The sequence below is a fragment of the Ziziphus jujuba genome, chromosome 3 (assembly GCF_031755915.1).
Source record: "Ziziphus jujuba cultivar Dongzao chromosome 3, ASM3175591v1".
NCBI lineage: Eukaryota > Viridiplantae > Streptophyta > Magnoliopsida > Rosales > Rhamnaceae > Ziziphus > Ziziphus jujuba.
In genome coordinates, this window is record NC_083381.1 from 8,831,319 (window position 1) to 8,857,249 (window position 25,931).

A 25,931-nucleotide genomic window follows, 5' to 3' on the forward strand; every position below is an offset into this window, starting at 1 on the left:
ACAAGAAAACAAAGGGTGCTCTTAGGAGGCATCTTACTAACCAACCCTGGGTTGATTTCTATTTTCTGTTATGAAAGCAAGTCCAACAAGTTCAGAAGAATCCTATGTAATCGTTAATAATTTTTATTTTTTTTTTATTATTATAAACAGTCTTCTTTTTTAAAAATTTTTCTCTCAATTACTGCAAGTAAACGTATTGAATGACAGAGAAAGTATTTTTGTTAGGCTACCAATGCTTATGCATAAAAGTGATCCCTTTTTCTTACTAATAATAATTCTTAAATTATGAAATAAACAATTGTTCTATACTCCTTTCATGCATGCAGGGAAAAAAATAAATAAGTAAAAAATTAGGCTCTTGTTAACATTACAAAAATGTATCTGTATGTACCATTTATACAAAACCATCAAACACTATTACACAATGAATAATAATAATAATAATAATAAATAAATAAATAAAACACACACACACACACACACAAAAGTAAATAAATAAGAATGAAAAGCCAATACCAAAATTTTAACTTCTGAATCTGACAAACTACTCAAGATTCTCTCCAAAAATATTAGCCAATTCAACAATTGGATCGTTGGAGCTATAGTATTAGAAATGAAGATGTTACAACGTAACCATTATATTTAACTAAAAAATAAATTATTTCTAAATGTAAGTCGTACTTTGTTCAAGTCGGTGGTGTAATTCAGACTTCCATATCTTGTACCTTTTAGAAGACTTATTTCAGAGGGAGCAAAAATCACTTATCCGAGTCTAGAAACGATTTATTTCTTCTACTAGTATCAAGATTCAAGAGGACCTTACTTTTATAGATGAATATCTAAACAAAGAAAGTGCAAATGGTGCACATCAGCACATCCCCTCTACGTAGAAACTAAACAAATCATATAAAAGTAAAAGTTAAACTAACCCATTTCTAAGCCGTTCCTGACCCCATCAAAGCAGGAATGGTGATTATGGGTCTTCTTCTTCTCCTTAAAGAGTTTTGTCTTATGAAACTCCTGTGCTGGCACATGTGCAGCCACTTTTGGGTTCCTCTCGGTTGCTAATACTATAAACGCAGATTGCCTTGCAACCTCTTCATGCTCTTTGAATTGACTAATAGTTGCAGGGGAAAAAGGAAAAAGAAGGAAAACAAAGCATATACCCTGTACAAGATCAAATCTATTGTACAAAAAGAAACAACATACAAAATTAAAAGGTCCCCTCATGGATAGTTTACACCAGAAGGTTTATTTCAAGTTCTATTTCATAATCTTAGTACAAAATGGAGGATTAGAAAGAACCTACATCTCTATAACCATTCCCATGAGTTCTCAGCTTTTTACGACGAGACCGAGGAAACAAAAGTTGCTGTATCTGCTTTTCTGCTGAAACTTCAGAGGTGACCTGACAATTATACATGCACAAAAAAATTCCATTAACATGTTTTTGCCAATCAAATGGAAGAGGTATGGTTCCTAGGAAATTAATCAGTTATGATTTGTTTTTATTAAATTTGACAAGAACCGTGTGTTTCCTTTGTATAGTTATGCATAACTGACAGTATAAAATGGATCAACTCTACTAGCTATTCAATGCATTTGGCATTCCAAAATATAGTTACATGTCGATAATCCCAGTGTACATCAAAACGAACTTCAATAGTTTTTGGTTTACCATTGTCGGTAAAATACAGTTTCCAAACGTTAAACAGTATATCACATAATGCCCATGTGAATGCGTGGATGCAAGTTGCTTGCATTCTAAAATGATGAATCAATAAACAGATAAGGGTGTCTGCATATCATAAGTGCACAAGAACACAACATATTACACTTTTTGATGGTGAGGGCATTACAACTGTAGTTAGCATTTTTTTCACATTATTTATTAATTAATTTATATATCTTTCTTATGTTGTTGGAAGGAACTAAATGATTTTAGCAGGTAAACTGTAATACATATTCAGACATACAGATAGCAGGAAATCATACTCACATAGCCCAAAATAAAAGCCTTACATATACACTATCTTTTAATTGCACTATATAATGCTTACTCGAACTTTGAAGGGAAAACGATAAGTTTGTACTTCCAACCCCGAGAAGACTCTGACATCCATTCCAAGACTGTCAACGCCAATCAAATTAGCTCCCTACAAGATCAGTGATTCAAAAGACCAGATGAAATCAATTATCTGATGACAATATGGAGTCTACCTACAAATTACAAAATATGTCTTGTTAATTATACATGTGGCAGCATTGAATTTCGACATTCATTCGAATGCATGGCAAGAGAAACGGAGAATAACAAGGCTTATGAAATGAAAGGCCTATCATTAAACCATAAGCAAAATAAATGAACCAAAAATTAAAAGCAAAATGAGAAATTTATTTTTCCTAACTATGTCTCAATAATTTCAGTACTAAACAAAAATTTTGATTTCACATTCTTTAAACATGGAATGATTTAAGTTTTTTTAATCAATAATTTCATACCCCTTTAAAACTTTTCAAAACAATGAAAAAGAATTTCAATTGCAGCACTATATGTATGCAAAAATTTTCAGTATTTTATCATATAATAATTAAAATGCATAGTATAATAATAATATAGTAAAAATAAAAGATATAACCAATTTAAGAGGTTACCAAACTCTTTGTGTACAACATAATGTAAAGTTTCATACACACAAACAGCCATATATTCACATAATTTTTCTGAGAAAAAATTAAAGTTGATATTACACAATTATGTGACCTAGTGAAATTTGATTTCTCATTCCAACCCAATGACTTCCTTTCACCCTAAATCTTGATACCATTGACCTGAAAGAAAATGATCTTTAAGATCTTCTCCACTTTGTTCCCACAAGAAATTCATATTTAAATTTTTCAAAGGTCTAAATATTTTCATAAGGTCTCTAGACAACGAAAGATAGTATGGAGGAATGCTTGACAACATACACTGCTGTACTAAAGTAAGCTTGCCACCTTTAGAAAGGCAGCCATCTATCAAGATGCATTTGACCTTCATTACTAATGGATCCCCAAAGTCAGGTTTATAATAGGATTTCCTCTTAAAGAACTGCATAAATAATTTATATGTGATTGTCCTATGCCACAGAAACCACTTTTGAAGCCAATTCCTACAATTTACTACCATAAAAATTTATCTTCAAAATTATACCTTTTGGATTGTCGTCTCAATCCTCGCTAAATATGGGTTGCAATAGGTTGAAATGAACCTCTTACAACTTTTAAGGTAATAAGGTAAATGTCAGGTTGAATATAATATCGACCAAGGAAGCATCATAGTTACCTCAACTTGAAGACCTTTCTTTTTGCAAAGAGCTTTAAGAGCCACATCACACTGAATACCTTTTTCACTGAAGCGCTCTACAATTGCTGAAGTAGAGTGCACAAGAAAATCAGGCTCCGCATCTTGGAAGTCTTGCAAACTAATTTCAGACTGCATTTATCAATAAATAAAATAAAATACTTTCAGTTTAACATGGTCAAATTTTTCATTGAAATACAGATTTCCATTGTAGAAAGAGAATAAACATCTTTTCACTGTTACATCCTTAGTAATATTGACATATTCTTGACGGTAACTTTTATTTTACATAAGTCTGAAACATTTCAAGTAAGACAGGACATACGAGTTAAAATTACATACATGTCCACAAGCAGTAAAATATACATGCCTGAATACCATACACAGAGAACAGCTCTATTCTCATTGTCTCCAATCTGTACAGAGTTGAGGCAGCGTCACTTCCATCACTTCTTGAATTAATGCTCAAAGTTTCACCATCTAAACATAAAAGTAAGAATAATGACAAATAGAAGCATCCCAGGGATACAAATGTGACTCAGCTGCATAGAAAAACAAGAATAAAAGGATAAACATGTTTGAAGGTATTTCTACTAATCAGATTCGGTTATCTTCTTCTGGTATAGAATGCTTAATTGTAATGTTTTCTTTTCAAATTCACAATGCCTGAAACTTTATGCAAATAACAACATACTAACTGAGTCTATACATCTAAGGTGTGCCAGAAAGCGAATGGAATATACAAACTCAAACATCTTCCCATTTTGACTAAACAATGGGAACTGAATTTTTCTTTGAGAATGGAATGATCAAAACAGATGTGAAGCACTCATAAATCCCAAACAAAGGCAATGTCAACAACTCACAACAAGGTTTTAATATCAATTTAATATCTTTTGAAGCTTGTACACCCCTTACATGCCCCCCAACCAAAAAAATAAAAGGTTGACAAGTAGACCCTCTTATCAGTGCCTCATTAAGTCAACTATAATCAAATTCAGGCATACGTACACACGCAAAGTATGCATTTGAAATTTTTCTTCAGGACTACACAATTTAGTGCCATACAAGTCATAAAGTAGAAGATCTACATTCTACTCGAACGACTTAGTGGGTGTGTGAACAGCATGTCAACAATTTAAAAAGTTACACTTGAGTAAAATGGTGAACCCCATGCACTCTACACTCATTAAACATGCAAAAATTCTATTAGCACTTGATTGAAAAGTACCGATTGACCCTAAAAATTTCAAGGTTCATTGCTTAAATTTACGATATCAGGTTATGGGAAGAACATGTTTAGGTCAGAGTGCAAGGGATAATTTGTAAGAACTTCAAAAGTTAACAATCCATTTCAGTAGGACCTACCTATTTTGATGTCCCCATCCATATCTTATATAGTGAAAGATAACTTTTCATTATATCAATTCAAATTATTCAAGCATGGAAAATATCAAACATAAAATACCTTTCCAATCCAAATTATATCCATCACTACCTTCATAGTAAAACAGCTTTCTTATATATGATTCTTCATCTGCAAAAGCAGGTCTGAGGCACCCCAAAATAGAAACACCATTTGATGGATGATCCATTTTCTTATCATATTCCATATTGATGGCCTACGAGAATGGAAAATGGAATTAAAGTGATTCAAAAACCATAAAATGCCTATACAGAAAAAAAGAAAAGGAAGAAGTCCAAATACCATAAAGTAATTTGTTACAGATGCAAGAGACTGGCTATTTTAAACAGTTAGTACTGGATGCCAAGCAATAAAACTCTTATGCTAAACCTTCAAAATCTCATGATTACCAACAAATGCAACAATGAGAAATGCTCACATATCTACTTGTCAAACCAAGAAGTAATCGATATCCAAATAATAACTTTTTTTGAAAAAAAAAAAAAAAAAAAAAAAAAACGAAAGGAGTAATTACCTTCGTCAAGCATTTGCTAAAATATATAGGATGAGTCAAACTAGAAGTATCTGGCATCCCCCAATCCACTGGAATTTCGGAGACTTCTGATTCTACAACCTATTTTAGTCAGAAGAACCATGTCATATTGAGTAACTTTGGCAATCCAATAAATTAACTAAAAATATAGAGGAAAAAAACAAAAATTGGAGGGTCACTATAAAAATAAAAATGTGAAGGTTTGGGCAAAGAAGAGGAAATTGAAAATTTATGATATGGGTAGATATGAAGAATAGATGAAGGAACAAAAAAATGTTAGGGGAAATATGAAATTGTATCCAAGGAATTTCCCCAGCCTTCTTCCATTATGCCCTGAATGCAACCCAAGCAACATTATGAGGAAAAACCCACAAAACTCAGGGCACAATAAAGAATGAAACTTCCAAACAATCAAGAATCCTCCTTCATTTACCAAACCAAAACTACTACATGATGCATAACTCAAAGGACTAGCAATTCCATATAGTCAATGCAACTTTTTGACAAATGGTGGTGCATAATTTTTTATTTGTTAGAAATTAATTTGAGACTCATTCACATAGTAGGACTAGATTCTGTAGAACATCTCTCATCACCTTTCAAAGGCACTAGAATGAAGAATGATACAAGGGAAAATTCTTCATATGGGGACCATTGCTTATTTGAAATAGTTTTCTAATCTCACATCACTTTTTCTCACTACCTGACAAAATCTTTCTATAATTTTCTGTTTCCTCAGCCAAAGCTCAAACTTTTGCTTGCATTTCCTAAAGCTTTTTCCCATCCGATGTCAAAATTCACAATCAAATGAACTCCTAAAATCAAGAATATGTAATTTCTAACCTCAAAATAATCATCATCAAAGGGAATTTCCTCACTACTGCTATCTGAAATGTTGTATTCACCAACCGTCCGTCTGTTCTCATATATTGGCATGTCCATCCCAATCAAAGCATTCTGAAGGCAATGAAATCATGTTACCAAAAAAATGCAATTACTATCACAGAATTACAACGAAAAATAGCACAGTATAGAAAAGGAAACAACTAGAGAGGTATGTACAATAAAGAAGTCTAAGCCACTAGGGATGCTAAAATACAGGTAACTTTCCTAAAACCATGTTGCATGCAGACGTCTGCCTACCCTATATCAAGAGCTTATTGTGCATTAACATGCCAATATCCAACTACAATTGGTTTAAATTTATAACTTATGGTTAACTAACAATATACAAACAATATGTATTTTAATATGTTTTACTTATTAACCTGCAGAAGTTCCTACAATATTGTTAACTTCTATTTATTAACGTGAAAAACCATGCCCACCAAACATCTCAAGTAAGCTAAATAGCAATACAGATGCATCATATTTGTTAAAAGAAATTAGCAAATAATGAATAATTGGGAAATGGACAACCTACAGGCTACAACATATTTAAATGAAGAAGAATATAATATAAGTGAGAAAATTCTCACCACAGGGTTACTAGCTGCACGGTCCTCTAAGATGTTTCCGTCATCAAAAATTTCAAAATATAGATCTACAAAAGTAATTTAAAAAGCCCAATTCAGTGATAAAATAGATATGGAATGTGATATTATTCACTCTAAAGTACAACAAGAAATTATATACTAAAACCCAAAAAACTAAGAGAGGAAACAGACCTCCATAATCATCAATAACATACGAAGAAAAAGAGAGAGAAACAAACCTCCATAATCATCAATAACATATTGAAACTCAGCCCATGAAATTTGTTCATGTGGTTCACAATGTACAGTCCCAGGGAATATCAGCAACGCACTGCTATTATCCTAGACAAAAAGAAAATTTTAAGAATGCATGGTAAAAACATGTACATAAAATAAAGAAATGAGAATTAGGTACTGCATTGTTATCTGACCATTCTTCTCGTATTCAACTTCATATTTGTTAAAACATGTAAAAATGATATGCACACACCTCAACCGTTGTCCTTGCTATTTCAGCAGAAGTAAGTTTAGTCTCCCGGCTCTTTTTGCACACCTTTAACTCTTCCAGAGGATGATAACCTCCTTTAGTCCTGTAACTAGACGAATCAGGAACAAAATCCGAATAGTCAGCAGCCACTGAAACTTTCCAAGGGCAAACATCATGTCCAATAGACAGCCAGTGGAATTGTGTTGACCCAAAAATTGGATTCCTGCATATAAATTAACAAAAAAAGTAAACACTTCACCTAACAGAGATTGATTTTATTATGAAAACATTTGGAGCAGAGAGTTGTATAAATACAAGGTGAAAAGAGGAAACAAAGGTAATGAATGCAAAGAAAATTCAGCACCAAAATTATTGTCATGCACTCATAGTCCATGTTTAGTTGCCAGTTCCCGTATAGGAGAGAAAAGATATAAACCACAGAAACTAAATTTCTTTTCCCACGTGCGCTAAGAGAAGACAGCATTGATTTAGAAAAAATTGCAAAAATTCCCCCTAAGCTTTTACCTCTGTAATTTAGGAAAAATTCAAACACAGGTTAAAGTTCATTGAGGATTTGCAAATTTCTGTTTAGATTTCATATGCATGTCAACAATAACATGTTTTTCTTTCAAGCCTTTATCAGAATCCACACAACCAAAGAAAAGATCGACACTGTTCAAATCCACTCCGAAAAGTCGCGCAAAGAATACAACGATTTCTAGGATTGTAACTAGATATGCCACTTTAAACAAGAATAATCAATTTCAAACAAAATAAACCTTATGCTGGGATGATCAGCAACTCTTCGACCATCGAAAGTAGGTTTTTTGAAATTGTTTGTGATCCCATATGATGTTGAACAACAAACTCCTTCTGCATGGCATGAATGATTATGACAAGGACCTGAATTCATCTCCAACAAATAATAGTGTTACCAAAAAGTCTTGGTAAATGTCAAAGAATGCAGAGCCTAGGCAGAAGCCATAAATAAAACACTTCAAAGACGCATAATGACAGACAAACAAACAAATAACTACCCAAAAAATTACTATCCAACTGCCATCAAATTTTAGGAAATTAATACAAAAATTACAACGTCGAAACCAGTATAAGTTTTCATGATTCCCATGACAGAAAGCCTCAAGTAGACAGAAACGTAGTCTTTGGTCGGTTTTTTCAGATAAACTAAAAACAAGAACGCTAAAAATCACAATTTTCCTCTTGTAACTTCTCAGCCGCTTAACAGATTTAAAAAGCCATTAAGAGTGTATAATCAATCTATCTCCAACTGGGTTTTCTTCTCCACAACAATAACAATCCGATAAATACCATGCTGATTAACCACTCAATGCAAGCATTTTCATTCAAAATTTGATACAAAAGCCAAAAGGGTTTCCTCTAAAACATGCAAATCAAAGTGGGTATTTCACAAATTCAACTGGGAATGCTTCAAATCAATCAAAACAACAATAAACGTGATTCAACAAGAAGAAAAATAGGAAACGGGAAAGGACATGATTACCGAGAGGAAGTGAAGAAGCAGCAGCGATCGCCATGAGAGAGACAGAGAAGAGAGAGAGTTTCAGAGTTTAATGAAGTCTCAGAGGTTGTCGTTTTATGTTGGGTGGTTGGTAGTCTGATCAGCCCATCAAGATCTCTGCCAGGAAAGGGCCAAGGAGCTTCTTCTCCTTTTGTGTCTTTGCGCCCCAAAAAACCCATTAAATAATTTTTATTATTTTTATTTTTATTTTTATTTCAAATGAAAAACGACTAAAGTATGGAGAATAGTTTCAGAATTTATAAGGTTAACATGAAACAATATTTCGCTTTCATATCCAACAAAATAGTTTTTTTAAAAAAAATAGCGATAACAAAAGCAACATTTTTTTTTTCTTTGCCAAAAAAAATATATATATATATATAAATATATTTTTTATTTTAATCTTTTCTGCACACGATAACATTTGGGAGTCAAACATTATTATAATTTACAAAATAATGAATAAATTGGAAAGTATGTTACCTGTAGCGAATAACTATTTCCAAACTCACCAAATTTTTGTATTCAATAAACTAGTATTATATTATTGGCTTTATCTTTCTAATTATGGAGCATTATTAATTTGTCAACTTTAATTGTCATATAATTGATGTCAAAAATTTGATTAATAAATTTGATATTTGTAATTTTGCTCTCAAATTTTATTCAAAGGAAAATTTCAATTGACAAATGCTATAACTATCAAATTTTATTTACCAAATAATATAATTGATTGCTACGGAAATCAAATTGTTTATGAACTAATGTGATAAAATAACAAATCAATTTTTTATTGATTTGTTTATAATTTTACTTATTCAACTAAGGTGGCTATTTAATTGGTGGTTTATTTTGAATTCATTTGTCTATATAAGTTTTTGATTTTAAATCCACTTAACTAATGTCTAATCAATTTTAATTTTTGACCACCAATTGTAATAAATAGTTATACTCAAACGAAAAAGATAGCAATTTTCTTCTAGGAACTATTAGATAATTAATTCCAAACTACCATGGTTTTTTTATTAACATTTTACAAATCGATCATTTAATTCAAGGAAAAAGTAATTTGTATAATCAATATATTTTTAAATAGAAACTTACATAAAAATAAATTATTATTTAAAAGATATATTACTCTTATAGACTATTTACTTGAATGGTTAGTCCTTTTAAACTGTTGAAAAACAATCCCATTATTGATGAAAACTTAAAATTTTATCGTTTTAAGAGGAGGCATTACTAGAGTTAAAGCTTTATGGAGAAAAATCAAATTTAAAGGCAAACTTAAATGAGATTTATTAAAAATTTAATCAAATTAGATGGTTGGCAAAATAAGTAATAAATATAGTTGAAAATTTTGGTTAAAATGGATAAAGTTTTTTTATTTTTTTTGTGAATAAAATCATTTTTATAGCAAAATTTGAAGATAATTTATTTTTTAATAAAACTATACTTGAACAGGAAAATATATATATATATATATATAGAACTACAAAAATAGTGGTATTAAAAATATATTCCGAATTTACTAAAAATTAATAATGTCCCTTTTTTATTTAAACAAATTTCCAATTTATGTCTCTATTTGCTCATTCAGTCTTTCATTTCTGTCACACATTCTCAGTCAACTCTCAATCCTCGCCGCCGGTGGCTGACTCGTCGCCGGCGTACACTGCTGTACGACTCTTTTTCAGCCAGTAAGTCTCTCATCTCGTTCTTCTCTCTATCTTTCTCAACGCGAGCCATTTAGGTTTTGATTTTGCATTTGGTTTTTTGCTTTTGTTCAGCTTCCAAAGCGCGTTTTAGGTTTCCTTTTGGATTTGTCTTCCTGGTTGGATATTTGAGATTTTAGAAGAGGGATTTAAAAAAAGTTGCGTAAAAAAAAAATAATAAAAATAAAAATCTCTGAATTCACTACTTTGTTGTTTTACTGATCTTTCTTTATGTTGAAAATGTTATTGTCTGTGCTTAAGAAAATGCAGAACTAAGAAGTGGTTAAAACCATTATTAATTTGCGAACAGTATGTAATATGAAATATGTTGGATATGGAAGGGGAAAAAAAAAAAAAAAAAAAAGGTAAAAGAAAAACAAAAAACAAAAAACAAAAAGTTATAAAGAAATTTCAAAAATCTGCAAGTTAAATCTGCTTTATAAATAGGACATGGGAGTAATAACTTAAGGTCAGTTTGGAATGCAGTACTGATCCGGATTGGATTGGATTGGATTGGATTGGATGACTATTGACTATGTAAGTTTAGTCCAATAAAATTGGACCCTTTGGGTATGGGTTGGGAATGTAAAGAATGCAAGCTTATATTATGTTTGGCAACATTTGAAGCTTTGTGTGGGAAGGGAGTTTGGCAAGGAATAAGGGGGTTTTTTTTTAATACTTGACATGAATATGATAATTTGGTAGTGGGGTTACCATGTAGATTTATTTGATCCAAAAGTGCTTCTCTTCCCCAGTAGCATTTTTCATGTTACTATAAACTCTAAACGTTGTGTGATTCATTTATGTATCTGTGTTTCTTATTTTCCTCTTATGATTTAGTGTAATCACCCTTATAATTTGGTCTGCTATTTTCACACTCAAGGAATGTTAGACATAAAACAGATACATTTCCTATTACATTTTTAGCCATAAGGTGTCCATGAAAATGTCTGACCACTAGAATATGTTGTTCCCTCTACAGCGCTATGGAGTTTATTCTTTCTGGAAAGAAAGCTGGCTATTTTCAATATCCATCCAATCTGCCAAGTGATTCCCATGATAATTAATTTGCCATCTGGATGTCACTGTCTTGTTTTTACTCTCGCTCATTTTTAATGTTTTTATTGTTTGTAATGTCATCTTGTAAATTTAATTAATGTCAGGTGCTCCTTTTTTTCAGCTTCAATTTGTGCACAATGTGCGAAAAACATGCTTGGTAGTGAAATTGGGGAATGCTGCTCATCAATATATTGGTAGAAGAATATGGTTAATTGGTTGCTATTCAGTAGGATTGGAGGAAACAGTTTTCTCAATGGATGTCAGTTAGGATTTAGGTACCAGCAGAAGTGTAGTTTAGTGAACATAAAGTTGAAGTGGGTGAAAGATAAAGCACTTGATGCTGTTGTGAACGATGACAGGGATCTCAAAGCAGCCTGCATTCTTGTTACCATTATATCCTCAACACCTCAATGCTGCCTCCCTATACATAGCCTCTCCCGTCATCGTGGACAACTTGGTCTTCCTTGTGATCTTAAGCTCTCGACCTTTATTAGGAGATATCCTTCTGTTTTTATTGAGTCACATAGTCTTGACACCGGAGGAACTCGTGTCCCCTGTTTCAGTTTAACTTGTGAAGCCCTAAAACTGCACCAAGAAGAACTCCACATCCTCAAGCATACTCAGACTGATCTACTTGATAGACTCCGCAAGCTTCTCATGCTCACCAGAAATTGGACCCTTCCTTTGCAAACCATAGACCAGCTAAAGTGGGATTTGGGATTGCCATATGATTACCATGATTCACTTATTCCTCATCATAATGATCTGTTTTCTTTTGTTCGGCTTCCTGATGAACGTGTTGGCTTGAAGCTTAGAAATTGGGATGATGGCCTTGCTGTCTCCCAATTGGAGAAGAGCTATGTTTCACAACAGAAGGAAGATGACCAGCAAAATGGTTGCTTGGCCTTTCCAATTGGATTCACTAGGGGTTTTGGTTTGAAGAGGAAATGCATGGACTGGTTAAGAGAGTGGCAGACACTCCCCTATACTTCTCCATACTTGGGTGCTTCCCATTTGGATCCCCGTACTGATGTCTCTGAAAAGAGGATTGTTGGAGTCTTTCATGAGCTTCTTCACCTTACCATTCAAAAGAAAACTGAGCGTAAGAACGTCAGTAACCTACGTAAGCCACTAGCTCTTCCCCAAAAATTTACTAAAGTTTTTGAGCGTCATCCTGGCATTTTCTACATATCTAAGAAGTGTGACACTCAGACCGTTATTCTAAGAGAGGCCTATGAAGGTCAGCAACTGTTGCAGAAACACCCCCTTCTGGAAATCAGGGAAAGGTTTGCAACAATGCTTAGAGAAGGGCAACTGGACAGGAGCAGAGGGTTGTACAAGAAAACTACAGGTTTTCATCTAGAAGGGGATCCATCAAGACATGTTTATCATATTGGAATTGGTGATCATTGATTAATGCTAATGTTCATTATAATGTTTTCAAGTATCACTAATATAGCCCCCTACATCATCCTTGTTGACGCAATTATCCCTGGCAAACAATTTTTATGTGATGGTGAGTTAAAGCACAACAGCAATCGCAGATGAATTTTTTGTTAGGAATCTTGCATAACATCATCAACGCAGTCCTTAGTGGATCTTCATTCTCATGAGGTAACAAAATCAGTTTAAAATATTTATCGATCAACCAGCTGTTCAATCTCCTATACCCTTGCCCATAATTCTCTAGCATGTGCCTCTAAAGGCCATGATACCCTTTATTGACAAAGTTTTCTCTTTTTTTTTTTTCTTTTTTTTTTCCCCTAAGAAACAGCTTTCAACTACGGGTTTCACTAGGAGGGGTATCAAATGAGTTACTTTTGATGTCATGTGTTTTCCAACGATGAAAATTCTTTGTTGACACGGAACAGAGAATCTATTGGAAGCTGGTACAAATGTTTCTTTTGGGGTGTGGATCGGAGGGGTTTGTTCAATATCCTATGCCTTTATAATGTCAGGATAAAATTTTGGAATGAAGTCTGCTCACACGATGATACACTCTCTCTTTCTTTTTTCTGATACTTCAGCTAAACACCTATAAAAACAGGTAATAAGTGAAGGTAATTCTTGGCTCTGCTATTCTCTTACGATACTAATGGATTTTTAGGAATGAGTGCATTTGATTCTGTGAATTTATATAGGTTCCAAAGATGGTGGTAATTGTGATTACCGTCTGCTAGAAAAATCCTCAACTTTCAGTACCTATAATCACTTCGTAATGCCGTCTTCCAACATTTTCCTTTTTATTTTGAGATGTAATGCAGAACAATCAGAGAGAATATATACATACATACATACATATATATATATATAGACTGCGGAATTATTAGTTTGTTCAGATATGAAGTTGGGACTTGGGTTTTAATTCTAAGACTAATTTATGATGGTTTTACCTCAAAGAAAAACAACATTAGCCTGTATTTATGCATTTTTTATGAACTAATTAATCTCCCAGGCATTTTAAAATTACCGCTGCTGTTCCCCAACCAGGAAACCCCAGCTTATAATTTTCAAGTTGTGGAATAATGCTAAATCATTGAAACACAAGCTAACCATATTAGAGTTTTTAATATTGCTCAATTTATCCTTTTGCTGGCCCTGAACTTTACAATTGGTGCAAACAACATTCCTGCATATGTACCTATTTGAAGTTGACTGCTTCTATATCAGTAGAATTCATCCAATTACTCGACTGTGTTTTTCTACCTTAGTTACCAATCATGCCAAAATACATTATGCAACTTTAAAATACAAAAACTTATTTTTTAAGACTTTTATATTGGAACATGAAAAAAAAAATATGATGGTTGGAAAGATATCTTTAAAAATAATAATAATAAAATAAAATAAAAAATTGGTGTATTTAGTAGGCCAGAAAAAATGACTGTTTAAAGAATTGTTTGGAAATGTTAGCAGCTTGCAATTAGTTTGTAAGATCCATAATTTGGTTGTTTCAGTTAACAGAATTTGCGAAAATGTCATGATGTTTGTTTTTGCAATTTTGTTTTATGGTATTGAATATGACAAAATATGTGGGTATTTTATTTTTATTTTTTATTTATTATTTTTTTTTGGGTGAATGATGTGGGTTTGCTGCTATTGCATATAACAATGTGGAATTTTTGTTCTGAAGCTTTTTTCCAGTTACTAGGAATTGCTTCTATATTTCTAAGGTAGCAAAAATTGTCCATTGTCCTTCGGGATTTATTGGGGTGGGCATGTAGCAGTGGTTACCTGCCAGAGTTGTGGTGTTTTATCACTTCTTGTACTGTATGTTATGCTTGTGAAACATTAAATCACATGAGAAATATGTGTGTGTATATATATATATATATATATATATTATTTAGCTTTAGAAACTAGTTGATGAAGGATTTGAAGATTGCCATGGGCCCATTGACGACTCAATTTGTGTGATGTATTTTGCTCATTGTGTATTGAATTAACTTATTAATTAAATTTGTCATATTTTATTGATTATTTTACTTATATATAAGACTTTCATGTTTCTTTATAGTTCAAAAAAGAGAAACTTTAATTTCAAGAGGACATACATGAGAAGCACGAGAAGCAAATACAAACTAATTTCGAGATGAAATACACGAGGAGCGATATGAATGGGCAGACCTAGTAGAGGTATAAATACAATAATTGTGTTGTGAATTGTTAAAATGTAAAATGACTTGTATGGTTGTGGAAATTGGCATTCGATACCCTCTTTATTATTATTATTATTTGAACTTCATAAATGTGAGATACTCTGTATTATAATTATTTTCATCATACAAAATTACGTTTGTAAACAAAAACAAAAAAAAAAAATGTCTTATTCATTAATCATAGATGAGTTATTACGTAATTAAAAATATTAATCATAGAGGACGATAAAAAATAAAACCAAAAAAAAAAATTAAAGATGAGAGATGCTGGACAACTATCATTGATTAAAGGTTTAGAAAAACTGTAATCAAAATATGTATTTAGATATAAGTGTATGTTTAAACAACTATCATTGATTCAAGGTTCAGAAAAACTGTAATCAAAATATGTATTAAGATATAAGTGTATGTTTTAAAGTAAGGATATTCAAATTTCTCTTTTTATTTAAAAAATATATATACAAAATAAATTATGGGAAAAAAAAAAAAAAGTCTAATTTTGGGATTAAAGTTTGGGCACTTCAGGATACAGGTTTTGAATTTCAAATGTTGTTTTATGTGTAATTTTGTAGTCAGAACTTAGCTTCTTAGCATAACATGTTGATTGACATTTTTTGGTTCATTTGTTGAACTTAATTTTATTTTTACAAAATTGTTTTATTTATCAACTTCCTTTCTTTCTTTAATGATAAACCCTTTCCACATTCCACCAATGCTCGAATTTTCCATTAACATGGAGACCTGCCACTTCTTAAATCATATGGATGTAATAAGGCAGGGTTGCAAGGGTTTCAAAGCCGCCTTCTCAAGTGAATCAAAAATCAAACCCAACTGGAGCTAGTGGGTCTCATTCTTGTGCAAACCCCACATCATGGGTCCTCTTCTCGTGCTGTGAAGTGGGAACTTTTAGAATTGCTTTGCTCGTTAACATGAAAACTAACTAGCTAAACTAGTGTAGGATTAAAAATAGCATTTGCCTTTAATAGGAAAGTGAATATTTTAAAAGTTAGTACAAGAAATTTATAAGAAATCTAATACAACACACCTTATGATAATTCCATAACAAAAATGTTGGAGACATGCATTACGATTTTGTTGATGAATAGATAAAGAGGATTGAAATATATTTACAAATAAAACGTAGATAAGAACAATAAGAGGCAGAGGAGATAAACAAATAAGGACACTCAATGAACTAAGTAATTAAGAGATTACATGTGGCGACATGTCCTAAAATTAGAAATTAGAATTCAAATTTTATATTTGGCTTGATTGGGATTGATCAGTTACACTATGAATGATCCTAATTTTTTTTTTTTTAATTAGGCAAGAATTTTGGTTTGATAGGTACACTGTAGTTTAGAGCTCATCGATACTAATTCGTAAACTGGTGACTCACCTAATTCTGTATTATGATTAGAAAGTTATGATTTTGGAAAGTTTTAAATATCAATATTTATTTATGTAAAAAAAACAATCTTAGATTTTATCATTTAGTAGACCCTAGGCCTATATATATTCATAAGGATGCATGTCATCATTAAATATATCAGAAAATACCCATTTTGTCCCAAAATCCATCAAAACCAAAAAACCCATTAGGTCAACCCACCCCACAGCATATTGGGCTTTTTGCCAAAATCACCCATTTTGTAGCCAAAACCATTTATGTGCACCAGACAGGGCACTTGGCCGTTGAATTTTTTTTTTACCTAACCCCTGGAATCCCATAGCTAGCTACCGCCAAACTTGTTGGGATTGGTCACTTAGCCCCAACGATGGCAGCCCATAGGTTTTGTTGGAGTTTGGCTGTTTTTCAACCACTTCAGCCCACCACATACCTTTTACCCATTATTTTTTGACCTTCTGAGCTCAAATCTGACCTCCATTTGTCGAAATTTTTCACGGTTTGAAAGATCCATCAACATCAAATTTGGAGGAGATTTCCCAACTATCGGTGAGGTTTTTGGACAAAAGTAACTACACCATCATTTTCCTCATCTCTTGGGCTTTCTTTTGATATAAAATTTATAAATTTGGGATAACATTTAATAATTTTTCTATTGTTAGGTCAATTAGTTTACATACCAAACAAATTTGGATTGTATTTGGATATAATTGGACAAACTGGACAAAATTGAACTTGGATTAGTATAATTACACATTAATGGGACCTAATGAAAAGTTTAGTTTCAACAAATTGGTCTACATGTGAAAAATCCCAATTTTGAATATCACGTATTTAGGGTTCACAATATAATTAGACTGCTCAATATCTGATTTTAGAAATTTTAGAGTTGTTAAAATTATTTTGGGACATTGGTATATTCAATATCTTTAGTTTAATTTTTGAAGCATAAGGAATATTTTATTTAGAGACTGATTTGAATTGATACGGTGACAAAAACTAATTTAGTGAACTTTATTTTCTAAAATAGTTTTGGGAATATGTGTTTGATTATATGTGATATATTAACTATCTTATTATTATTATTTCTGAAATTATTTCAATTATATGCTTTATCACATGCTATGAAATAATTATTTAATTTATCATATTATGATATATAAAAAGAAATAGCTTGACATAAATAAATTCTGGTTTATGTTTATATAAATATATATAGATATATATATATATACACATGTTTATGTTGGTATATATGGGGATATATTAACACGATGATTATGGGTATTATATAAATAGTTATATAAATATACTGGGTCATGAGTTAGATACTAGATTGTAGATTATTGTGTATCATATTGTACCACGGATATAAATTTGTTGGATTATAGTTACACATGCTTATTTGACCATCCCCTACTTGACCATGTAATTCTTAAGATTGGATAGGAAGTCCCCGTCTATGACATCTCTGGAATGATGATGGTCGCATTAACAGTTTTTCCCTCCTCTCGTAATCAACAACAAACTAAAATGCTAGTGTGTTCGTGCGATAGGTTATGGTAATGCATATGATAATAAGGTTATTGTTGTTACAGTATGGTTACAGTATATGATTATTTATATTCTTTATTACTGATATTTGTAAATGATAACTCACAAAAAGATTATTTTTATTGTAAGTTGGTGGATATTATCTAATTTTAACTTCTTCATCTTTTAATTTATGAAATTATTATGTTGGAGATAATTATAAGTTTTGTGAAAATGGTTTGTCAAAATTAGAAAACTATCAAAAAGTGAAAGTGAGGTCTTGAAAGAAATTATTTAAAAAAAATAATATTTATTTTCATAATATCGTACTTATTTACTCATTGAGCTCGTCTTATAGTTTTTTATTTTTAAATTATTTCCTTAGGCCTTGATTGACAGTTTATGCATACTACATCTGAATACCATTTCATCATCATCCTCATACATTTCGTCGTTATCGCATCTTCGTCTTCATTGCATTTCTACTACGAATGTAATGCCTTTTTTCTACTTCCTATGAGACTACTATGTATTTTATTTTATTTATATTTGGACTCATTTACTTCTTTTTACTATGTTCTAATAGATTAATTTTTATTTTTCTTTTTCTTAAGTTGGAACCCTTGATAGATATAACTATGATTTCAAATTTTATATTAAAAATGTTTATTTTTCTCTTTTATGCTATTGAATTATATCTATTTTACGAAAAAGTCCCACTAAACTCATTTAGTAGGGTTTCCCTAGATGGGATCATCTTGGATGTCTAACGACAACCCCGGGAGTGGTCTTGTCATTAAATGTCTTGAGTGATTGATTCTTCATTTACCTTATATATATATATATATATATATATTACTACCTGTTCTTGTCATTAAATGTCTTGAGTGATTGATTCTTCATTTACCTTATATATATATATATATATATATATATATATATATATTACTACCTGTTCTGAATGATTGATTTGTCACTTAATATAAAGATATAAAGAGAAGGATTTAAACAGCTACTAAAGAGAAGGGTGTGAAATAAGATGTTAAAGCATGGAAATAAGATAGTTTTTTTTTTTTTTTTAAACTTATACAAAATTAGACATACTTGGGTGGCAATAAAATGAGATTGCAATGTTTCAACTAATTGCTTAAATTTGCTCTGCTGAATTAATCATTATGTATCACAAGTATTATGTGGAAACAGAAAAGCCATGTCTTTCATTTCATAATTTATCACAAGGTAACTAACATTTTTTTAATGATGGATTTGTAATTGATAAGCAGAAAACGTTCTTCAGAAAAGAAATTGTTTGCTAGAAAATGACACTGAATCTTGAAGTTTAGTATGCCATTAAATAAAAGGTAATGAAAATAATCATCGAAGAAATAACCATTGAATTAAGTAAAGCTTCAGTATGGATAATATTCTAAATCTAAAAGTGAATGCTGTATTTATTTTAAGGAAATTGTTCTTGTATATGACAATTAACTAATATGGGATATAGAAATGACTCAGGTTTTATTTATTTACTTTATTTGGTAGACCAATTAGGGAAAAAAGAAGAAGTTATTATTCGAGAAAAGAATGACTTTGCAATTAATTATCTCTAAGGAAATTGTAGGGCATGGTAAGGGATTAGTCGAGGTGTGAATAAACTGATTCGGATACATTCCGCCCTGTTAATGCCAAAACAAAAATAAAAATAAAAGTAAGATTTTTTTTTTTTTATCCTAATCAATCTTTTAGACTTATTCTTTCGATATTATTATTATTATTATTATTATTATTATTTATTTTTTCACTTTTTAAAATATATACACACATATATATAAATATATATATCATTGGTGGTTGGGAAGGGGGTAGGGTAGTGTTTTAATAAACTTAGATCATAATTGGGAGATGAGATTCGAAAATATTATATATAGTTTGTATGATCATTATTAAAACCTACATGTGTTTTGCATGAATTAATTTGATTTCCGAAGAAAGTTGAGATTCTCTTTCCTCGAACTGCTAGCACCTTATCAGCATCTTCTTTCTGGTAAATGGAATTTTGGATTTTATTATTTATTTGTATTTTCAAATTAATTGGTGATTCTTTCAAAACTCCCAATAATAATAATAATAATAATGAATTATAATAATCAGTATGCAAACATTTTCTTTTTATATCACCTTGTCATGTGCATTTTCTCAAACTTTCAATACTTTTCGGCATGCGAAGGTCCATGCGCTTCAGTATATCATTATTAAGCACTTGTGTATTCTTGAAAAGTGTGGTTATTTGTTGTGATGCATTTAAATTAGTTTTGATTTTTTAAAATTAAAAAATTTATATAAAAATGTGAATTCTTAAATACAGCCACTTCATAAATTCCATATCAGCTTTTAAAAGTGCTCGGTATAGACCAAATTTGTTTAATTCTGTCCACAATTCCATCACTTTCTCGGCTTCCAAATCTTTGTATTTGGTCTTCTTTTTTTTTTTTTTTTCATATCACTTTCACGCAAGCCAAACACTAATCATCATCGTCGTCGTCGTTATCGGAGAAAAAAGGTTGTATGGCGGAGTCGCCGGCTAAGGAGCTTCGTAGGATTCTCAACTCACCGGGGATATATCAGGGTCCCGGATGTTTCGATGCTCTCAGTGCTAAGTTGGCAGAGAGAGCTGGGTTTAAGTACTGTTTTGCCAGCGGTGTGTGCTTATTCATATATGTCCTTTTGTATTTTGTTTTGTTGAAGTGGATTTATTGCAACATATAAGGAATCTGTAACATATATTATGTTTTCCCAACCAGAAATTGGTTTATAAAATTTTTGAACCTCCAAAAATAACAAAAAATAGAACAAAAAGAAGAAGGAAAAAATAATGAAGAATATAGTTATGGTAGTTAAATACCTTTATCTATGTTATGAAAATATGGATTCGAGTTATGGGAATAAAAAATTTAAGATAATTTGTAATATTCAAAAAAAAAATGAAGAAAGAAAGAAAAAAAATGATTTGAACCTCGTTTGCTTATCTAACTGTAAAACAGTTTTCTCTCGTTGAATTTTTTTTAATTTAAAAGCTAAAACAATATATATATATATATATATATTGTAATCTAAAGCCAAACAAAGGCTTGATTTTTTTCGTTTATATATTTTAGTTATATTAACCATTAACTAATAATTTCTTCTGCTAAAACAAATCATTAGTATTTTTTTCTTTATCTGGGGTTGAATTCTTGAATATCATTTTCTTTATAGTTTTTTTCAGTGATAAATATATCATGTTTATAAATACTTCAGAATTATTATTTTCATTATTATTTACTTATTAACTATTCTAGGAAAGTACTAAAATCATAATTCTATTGAAGAGAGACAAAACAATATTCAAACCAGTAGAATACAATTGAATTTAAGCCAAACTTTATATTAAATGAGTTAATTACACTAGTACCTTTTAATTTGGGAAAGTTGCACTTTTAGTTTTCAAATGTAAAGCATTTCAATTTAGACCCAAGTTTCAATTTATTACATTTTAATCTAGTCCGATTTTTTGGTTAATGATGATTAATAGTTCGTCATATTTAATTAATATTAAAATACAGTTTGTTTCAATTTAGGCTCTTTTATTTTAATTTGTTGCAATTTAAACTCACTAATTTTTTTTAAATGCATTTTAATACCTTCAAACTTCAAACTGTTAACTGCTGCTAGCCAAAAACCTAATTGGACCAAAATGTAGCAAATTGAAACCTAGTAATTTAAATTAGAACGTTTTAAATTTGAGGCTGAAATGCAATTTCTCTTAATTAGAAGGTACTTAAGTGTAACTTCTCCAAACTATAGGATATTAACATGCACTAAATCCCATTTATATCATTGCATAATTTCAGTGAAATTACTCCATAGTTTTTTTTTTTCCCAAAAAAGAACAAAAATATCTTTGCTAAAGAAACATTTAGAAATGGATCAGGAATATAGCAAACAAAGATTCAAAAGGACGATCATGCATGTGACAACAAACTATATATGAAATGCAGTTAAGGTCAAAACTACACAAGAAGTCCAAGTTACATATTTGAAGAATAAGTCAAATTCTACAAAGATAAAGTAAAATATTTAATTAATCAAGACACCAAAAAAAAAAAAAAAAACTTAAATAAATATATATATCTTTGCACATTTATCAAATGACCTGAAGTTTTAACATCATAATTTGCATCTAAAAGAAAATGTTTTACTATCATTATTATTATGAATAAGTACCCTAAAATATGTCAGTAAGATGATGTTGTTTTTGCTATATATTTTTTTCCAAATCTTTCTTAATAATGCTGAGTGTTTGAAAGTGTAGGAAAAAATTAGTAAACTAATGTTGTATCATTGTATTTCCCTTAGGGTTTGCAATATCAGGAACTAGACTAGGTTTGCCAGATACAGGTTATATATCTTATGGAGAAATGGTAGATCAGGGGCAACAAATCACCCAAGCTGTGTTAATACCAGTTATCGGAGATGGTGATAATGGATATGGGAATGCAATGAATGTAAAGAGAACCGTTATGGGATTCATAAGAGCTGGTTTTGCAGGGATTATTCTTGAAGATCAGGTTGATATATAATTAAAATATCTATATCTTTTGTTTGGTTTAAGATTTTTTTTTGTTCCAATGTCTCGAACTATATCCAATTTTGCATGCGAATTGCTCTGTGAATTATGAGATTCAACGTTATATATGATCGGAAAAAATTAAAAAAAAAAAAAAAAAAAAAAAAAGAAGAAGAAGAAGAAAAGAATAGAAAAGAAAAACTTATAAAGTTGTTATAACGTAGTAGTGCTTAGAGAGTCCGAGGGCAATGCTGCTAATTTGATATATATATATATATACACACACATATATACAGAGAACATAAATATACACGAATGATATATATATATATATATGATGTTAATCATATAAATCTGATGGCTGTGAATGTTATTTCTTACAATTTTTTTTTCTAAATTTTTTACCATATCAAAACCGTATATATATTAAAATTGGGGAGGAGATTTTATCATCGTACCTCAAATCCAAAATCTAAAACTCATTAGTAGTCGTTGCCAATGGGATTGTCACAAAGAGATTGCTAATTTCATAGTTGATGAGGCATTTTGCATTATTGGGTATAGTTGAGGAGAATTGGTGGAAAACCTTTTGATTTCTAATGTACCATTCAATTTTGTTCTCATTGTCCAAATTAACAATCTTCTTTCCTTGCTATGGGTGTGTCTTGCTTACGAAACTTCCATCACAAGGCATTTCCAAAAAAATCAGGTGATGCGCAAGGCATGAAAGTGGTTTCTAGAGAAGAGGCAGTGATGCGAATCAAAGCAGCTGTTGATGCTCGCAATGAGAGTGGCTCTGACATTGTTATAGTTGCACGAACTGATTCTCGTCAAACAGTTTCTTTGGATGAATCTCTTTGGAGGTTAAGGGCCTTTGCTGATGCTGGAGCTGACATTCTTTTTAATAATTCACTAGCTTCAAGAGAAGAGATGGAGGCCTTCTGCAAAATCTGCCTTCAAGTTCCAAAAGTGGTACGTTTTAAATTTCCTCTATGCAAATAGGTGTTGGATTATCATTTTGTATCCATTTGCTAATTGCTAACCTTAAGCATGTCTTGGTTCTTTTCTATATATTATACTAATTTGATTGAAACTAGCTATTCATGCTCAAGTAAGTTCCACATATTATAGTGATTAATAAACGTCATTGGTTCTTTTAGGTCACTATGTTTGGAGGAAGGGGCAAATCATCTTTTTTTCAGCCTCATGAACTTGAGGCAATTGGATATAAACTTGTGATGTATCCAATTTCTTTACTTGGTGTATCTATTCAAGCAATGCAGGTAATATATTTAACCAAATCTTATTTTTCTTTTAAATTTTTATGGAAGTGCATAAAAAAGCAACTTGGACTTAAAAACGGTTTAAAGTACAATGATGATGTTCTTCTGTTCTTCCAAGCAGATCTTGAAGAAAATGGACTATGGCTAATTGAAAATGTAATTAAAAATCATTATTGTAATTATGCCATTGCAAAATTATATATGGAAATATCACCTCTTTTTCTTTCTTTTCAATATATATTAGAAAATCGCAGTGCGATAAAAAATTTAAAGCTTATATTATTTCTCCTTGTTGCAAATTTTATTTTGGTTTGTGGCTGTTCATTTTTTACTTGAGCTGTTACGACATATTGGTGATGATATATGCTATTAGTTGACTAGCTATTTGGTACAAAAATGAAAGTTTTAATAATGCGTTTGTTTTTGGTTTATTCTACTTGATTCTGTGCAATTTGCTTATTTCAAATCTTTGTTAATATTGAATAATTAAAATTTGTTAGGCATTTCAAATGAATATAAATTTGAAAGGAAAACAATAATATAAACACCAAATTGAAAATGAAAATCACTATTAATTTGTTACTTTTTTTTTCTTTAAATTTACAGTTGATTAAAATATCTAGCAAATTCTAACTAAAACTAGCTGGTATCATTAAGCAAAATATAAACACAATTACTAATAGTGAGGATGGTCTGGTACTCATACTGACATATCCTTGAAGCTGCTTGCTTTTGCTGTCTGATTTAATTTAGTTTGTTTTTGCAGTCTAAATGATCAATCTACCCCATTGACTAATATTAGTTTAGTTTTACATTAGATCTTAGCTTTACAAAGTTAGGACATCCTAATGTCTATATATATATATGCAATCTTAATCTTGTTAAAACATCTTAACTTTATAAAACCACGATATAGTGTAAATCAATCAGGATAAATTATTCATTTGTACTTCATCCTAATTTATTTACATTGTAAAATTAGAATATCTTAACTGGATAATTTATATACATATATATATATATATACACACACACACACTTAATATACGTTGTAGAATATATTTAAGTTTTTTTAATCCAACTATTCTAAATCCTTCATGTTTTATTTGATCCAATGTCATTCTTGCTTATCCATCTCAAGAACGTATATGAGCGAAGTTATGTATGTACTAACTTGATCAAGACTCTTTTGGTCATATTGGACTTGGCAATGATGCCTGTTTACATAAAATTTGTAAGATATTTCATCTAAATTATATGCAATCAGCACTAGATATCCAATTTGTTTTTACCCGATGCTCAATATATGATGGAACAACATTTAGGAATCTATGCATGTGTGTATGTTTGTATATATAAGTATGTGAACTTCAATTTTAACAATTTGAGATTTTAAACAACCTTGTTTCAGAATTCACTTATTGATATAGAGATGGTCGTATCCCTCCTCATGAAGAAATGCCTTCTTTAATGGAGATAAAGGAGATTTTAGGTTTCAACATTTATCATGAAGAAGAGAAGCGTTACACCTAGAGTGGTAAGTAGGAGATTTCTAACACATAAAACCATATGTTGGGTTAGCCAAGATGGAAACTTCAAAAATCAATTGTATCCATTTAAGGAATTATTCAATTGATTTCCATGAAAAAAAAAAAGAAAAAGAAAAAGAGGAATTATTGAATTACGTATCCTACAATTTTCTTTCATCATGTTGGAGTGTTTAATTTCCTAGTTTATTTTATTTGCTAGTTTAATTGGTTAGTGGTCTTTTTGTTTCCACCTCTTTGTAGAGGATTGCTCCCTCTTAGTTGCAGATGCCCATGCTTTGATTCGAAAGCCCTAGCCAGTGATGAATCCCCAGTAAG

At 30.9% G+C, this 25,931-nt stretch overlaps 3 protein-coding genes across 13 annotated transcripts; 2 read left to right on the forward strand and 1 right to left on the reverse strand.

Annotated features, from left to right (window-relative positions):
• Positions 1 to 496: 496 nt before the first annotated feature.
• LOC107407886 (uncharacterized protein At3g49140) lies at positions 497 to 8,991 on the reverse strand. 4 transcript variants are annotated; one of them, XR_003054518.3, is made up of 14 exons: positions 8,786 to 8,990; positions 8,043 to 8,166; positions 7,267 to 7,486; positions 7,016 to 7,118; positions 6,780 to 6,844; positions 6,145 to 6,258; positions 5,284 to 5,382; positions 4,812 to 4,965; positions 3,714 to 3,823; positions 3,326 to 3,475; positions 2,061 to 2,156; positions 1,310 to 1,408; positions 930 to 1,117; positions 497 to 839 (listed from the first exon to the last, which is right to left on the reverse strand). XR_003054518.3 is itself a non-coding variant. In XM_025069900.3 (13 exons), the coding sequence occupies exons 1-13, from the start codon at positions 8,817 to 8,819 to the stop codon at positions 1,100 to 1,102; spliced, it is 1,356 nt and encodes a 451-aa protein (XP_024925668.3). In that variant the 5' UTR covers positions 8,820 to 8,991; the 3' UTR covers positions 497 to 1,099. The 4 variants fall into 4 exon arrangements, 3 of the variants coding, with proteins under 3 accessions (XP_024925668.3, XP_015870704.3, XP_015870706.3); XM_025069900.3 differs by having other exon boundaries at positions 497 to 1,117; positions 8,043 to 8,136; positions 8,786 to 8,991; XM_016015218.4 differs by having other exon boundaries at positions 497 to 1,117.
• Positions 8,992 to 10,348: 1,357 nt separating this feature from the next.
• Positions 10,349 to 15,351, forward strand: LOC107408652 (protein WHAT'S THIS FACTOR 9, mitochondrial). Of its 8 annotated transcripts, none has more exons than XM_048478231.2 (4): positions 10,349 to 10,503; positions 11,699 to 13,191; positions 13,352 to 13,637; positions 15,095 to 15,351. In XM_048478231.2, exon 2 carries the CDS (start codon positions 11,782 to 11,784, stop codon positions 12,988 to 12,990), a length of 1,209 nt encoding a protein of 402 aa, XP_048334188.2. In that variant the 5' UTR covers positions 10,349 to 10,503; positions 11,699 to 11,781; the 3' UTR covers positions 12,991 to 13,191; positions 13,352 to 13,637; positions 15,095 to 15,351. The 8 variants fall into 8 exon arrangements, with proteins under 8 accessions (XP_048334188.2, XP_048334189.2, XP_048334187.2 ...); XM_048478232.2 differs by having other exon boundaries at positions 13,352 to 13,624; XM_048478230.2 differs by lacking the exon at positions 15,095 to 15,351 and adding an exon at positions 13,719 to 14,046.
• Positions 15,352 to 20,697: 5,346 nt separating this feature from the next.
• On the forward strand, positions 20,698 to 25,603 carry LOC107406367 (uncharacterized). Its single transcript, XM_048478238.2, has 5 exons — positions 20,698 to 20,875; positions 22,573 to 22,784; positions 23,474 to 23,755; positions 23,944 to 24,066; positions 25,478 to 25,603. Exons 1-5 carry the CDS (start codon positions 20,743 to 20,745, stop codon positions 25,535 to 25,537), a joined length of 810 nt encoding a protein of 269 aa, XP_048334195.2. The 5' UTR covers positions 20,698 to 20,742; the 3' UTR covers positions 25,538 to 25,603.
• The last annotated feature ends 328 nt before the right edge of the window (positions 25,604 to 25,931 follow it).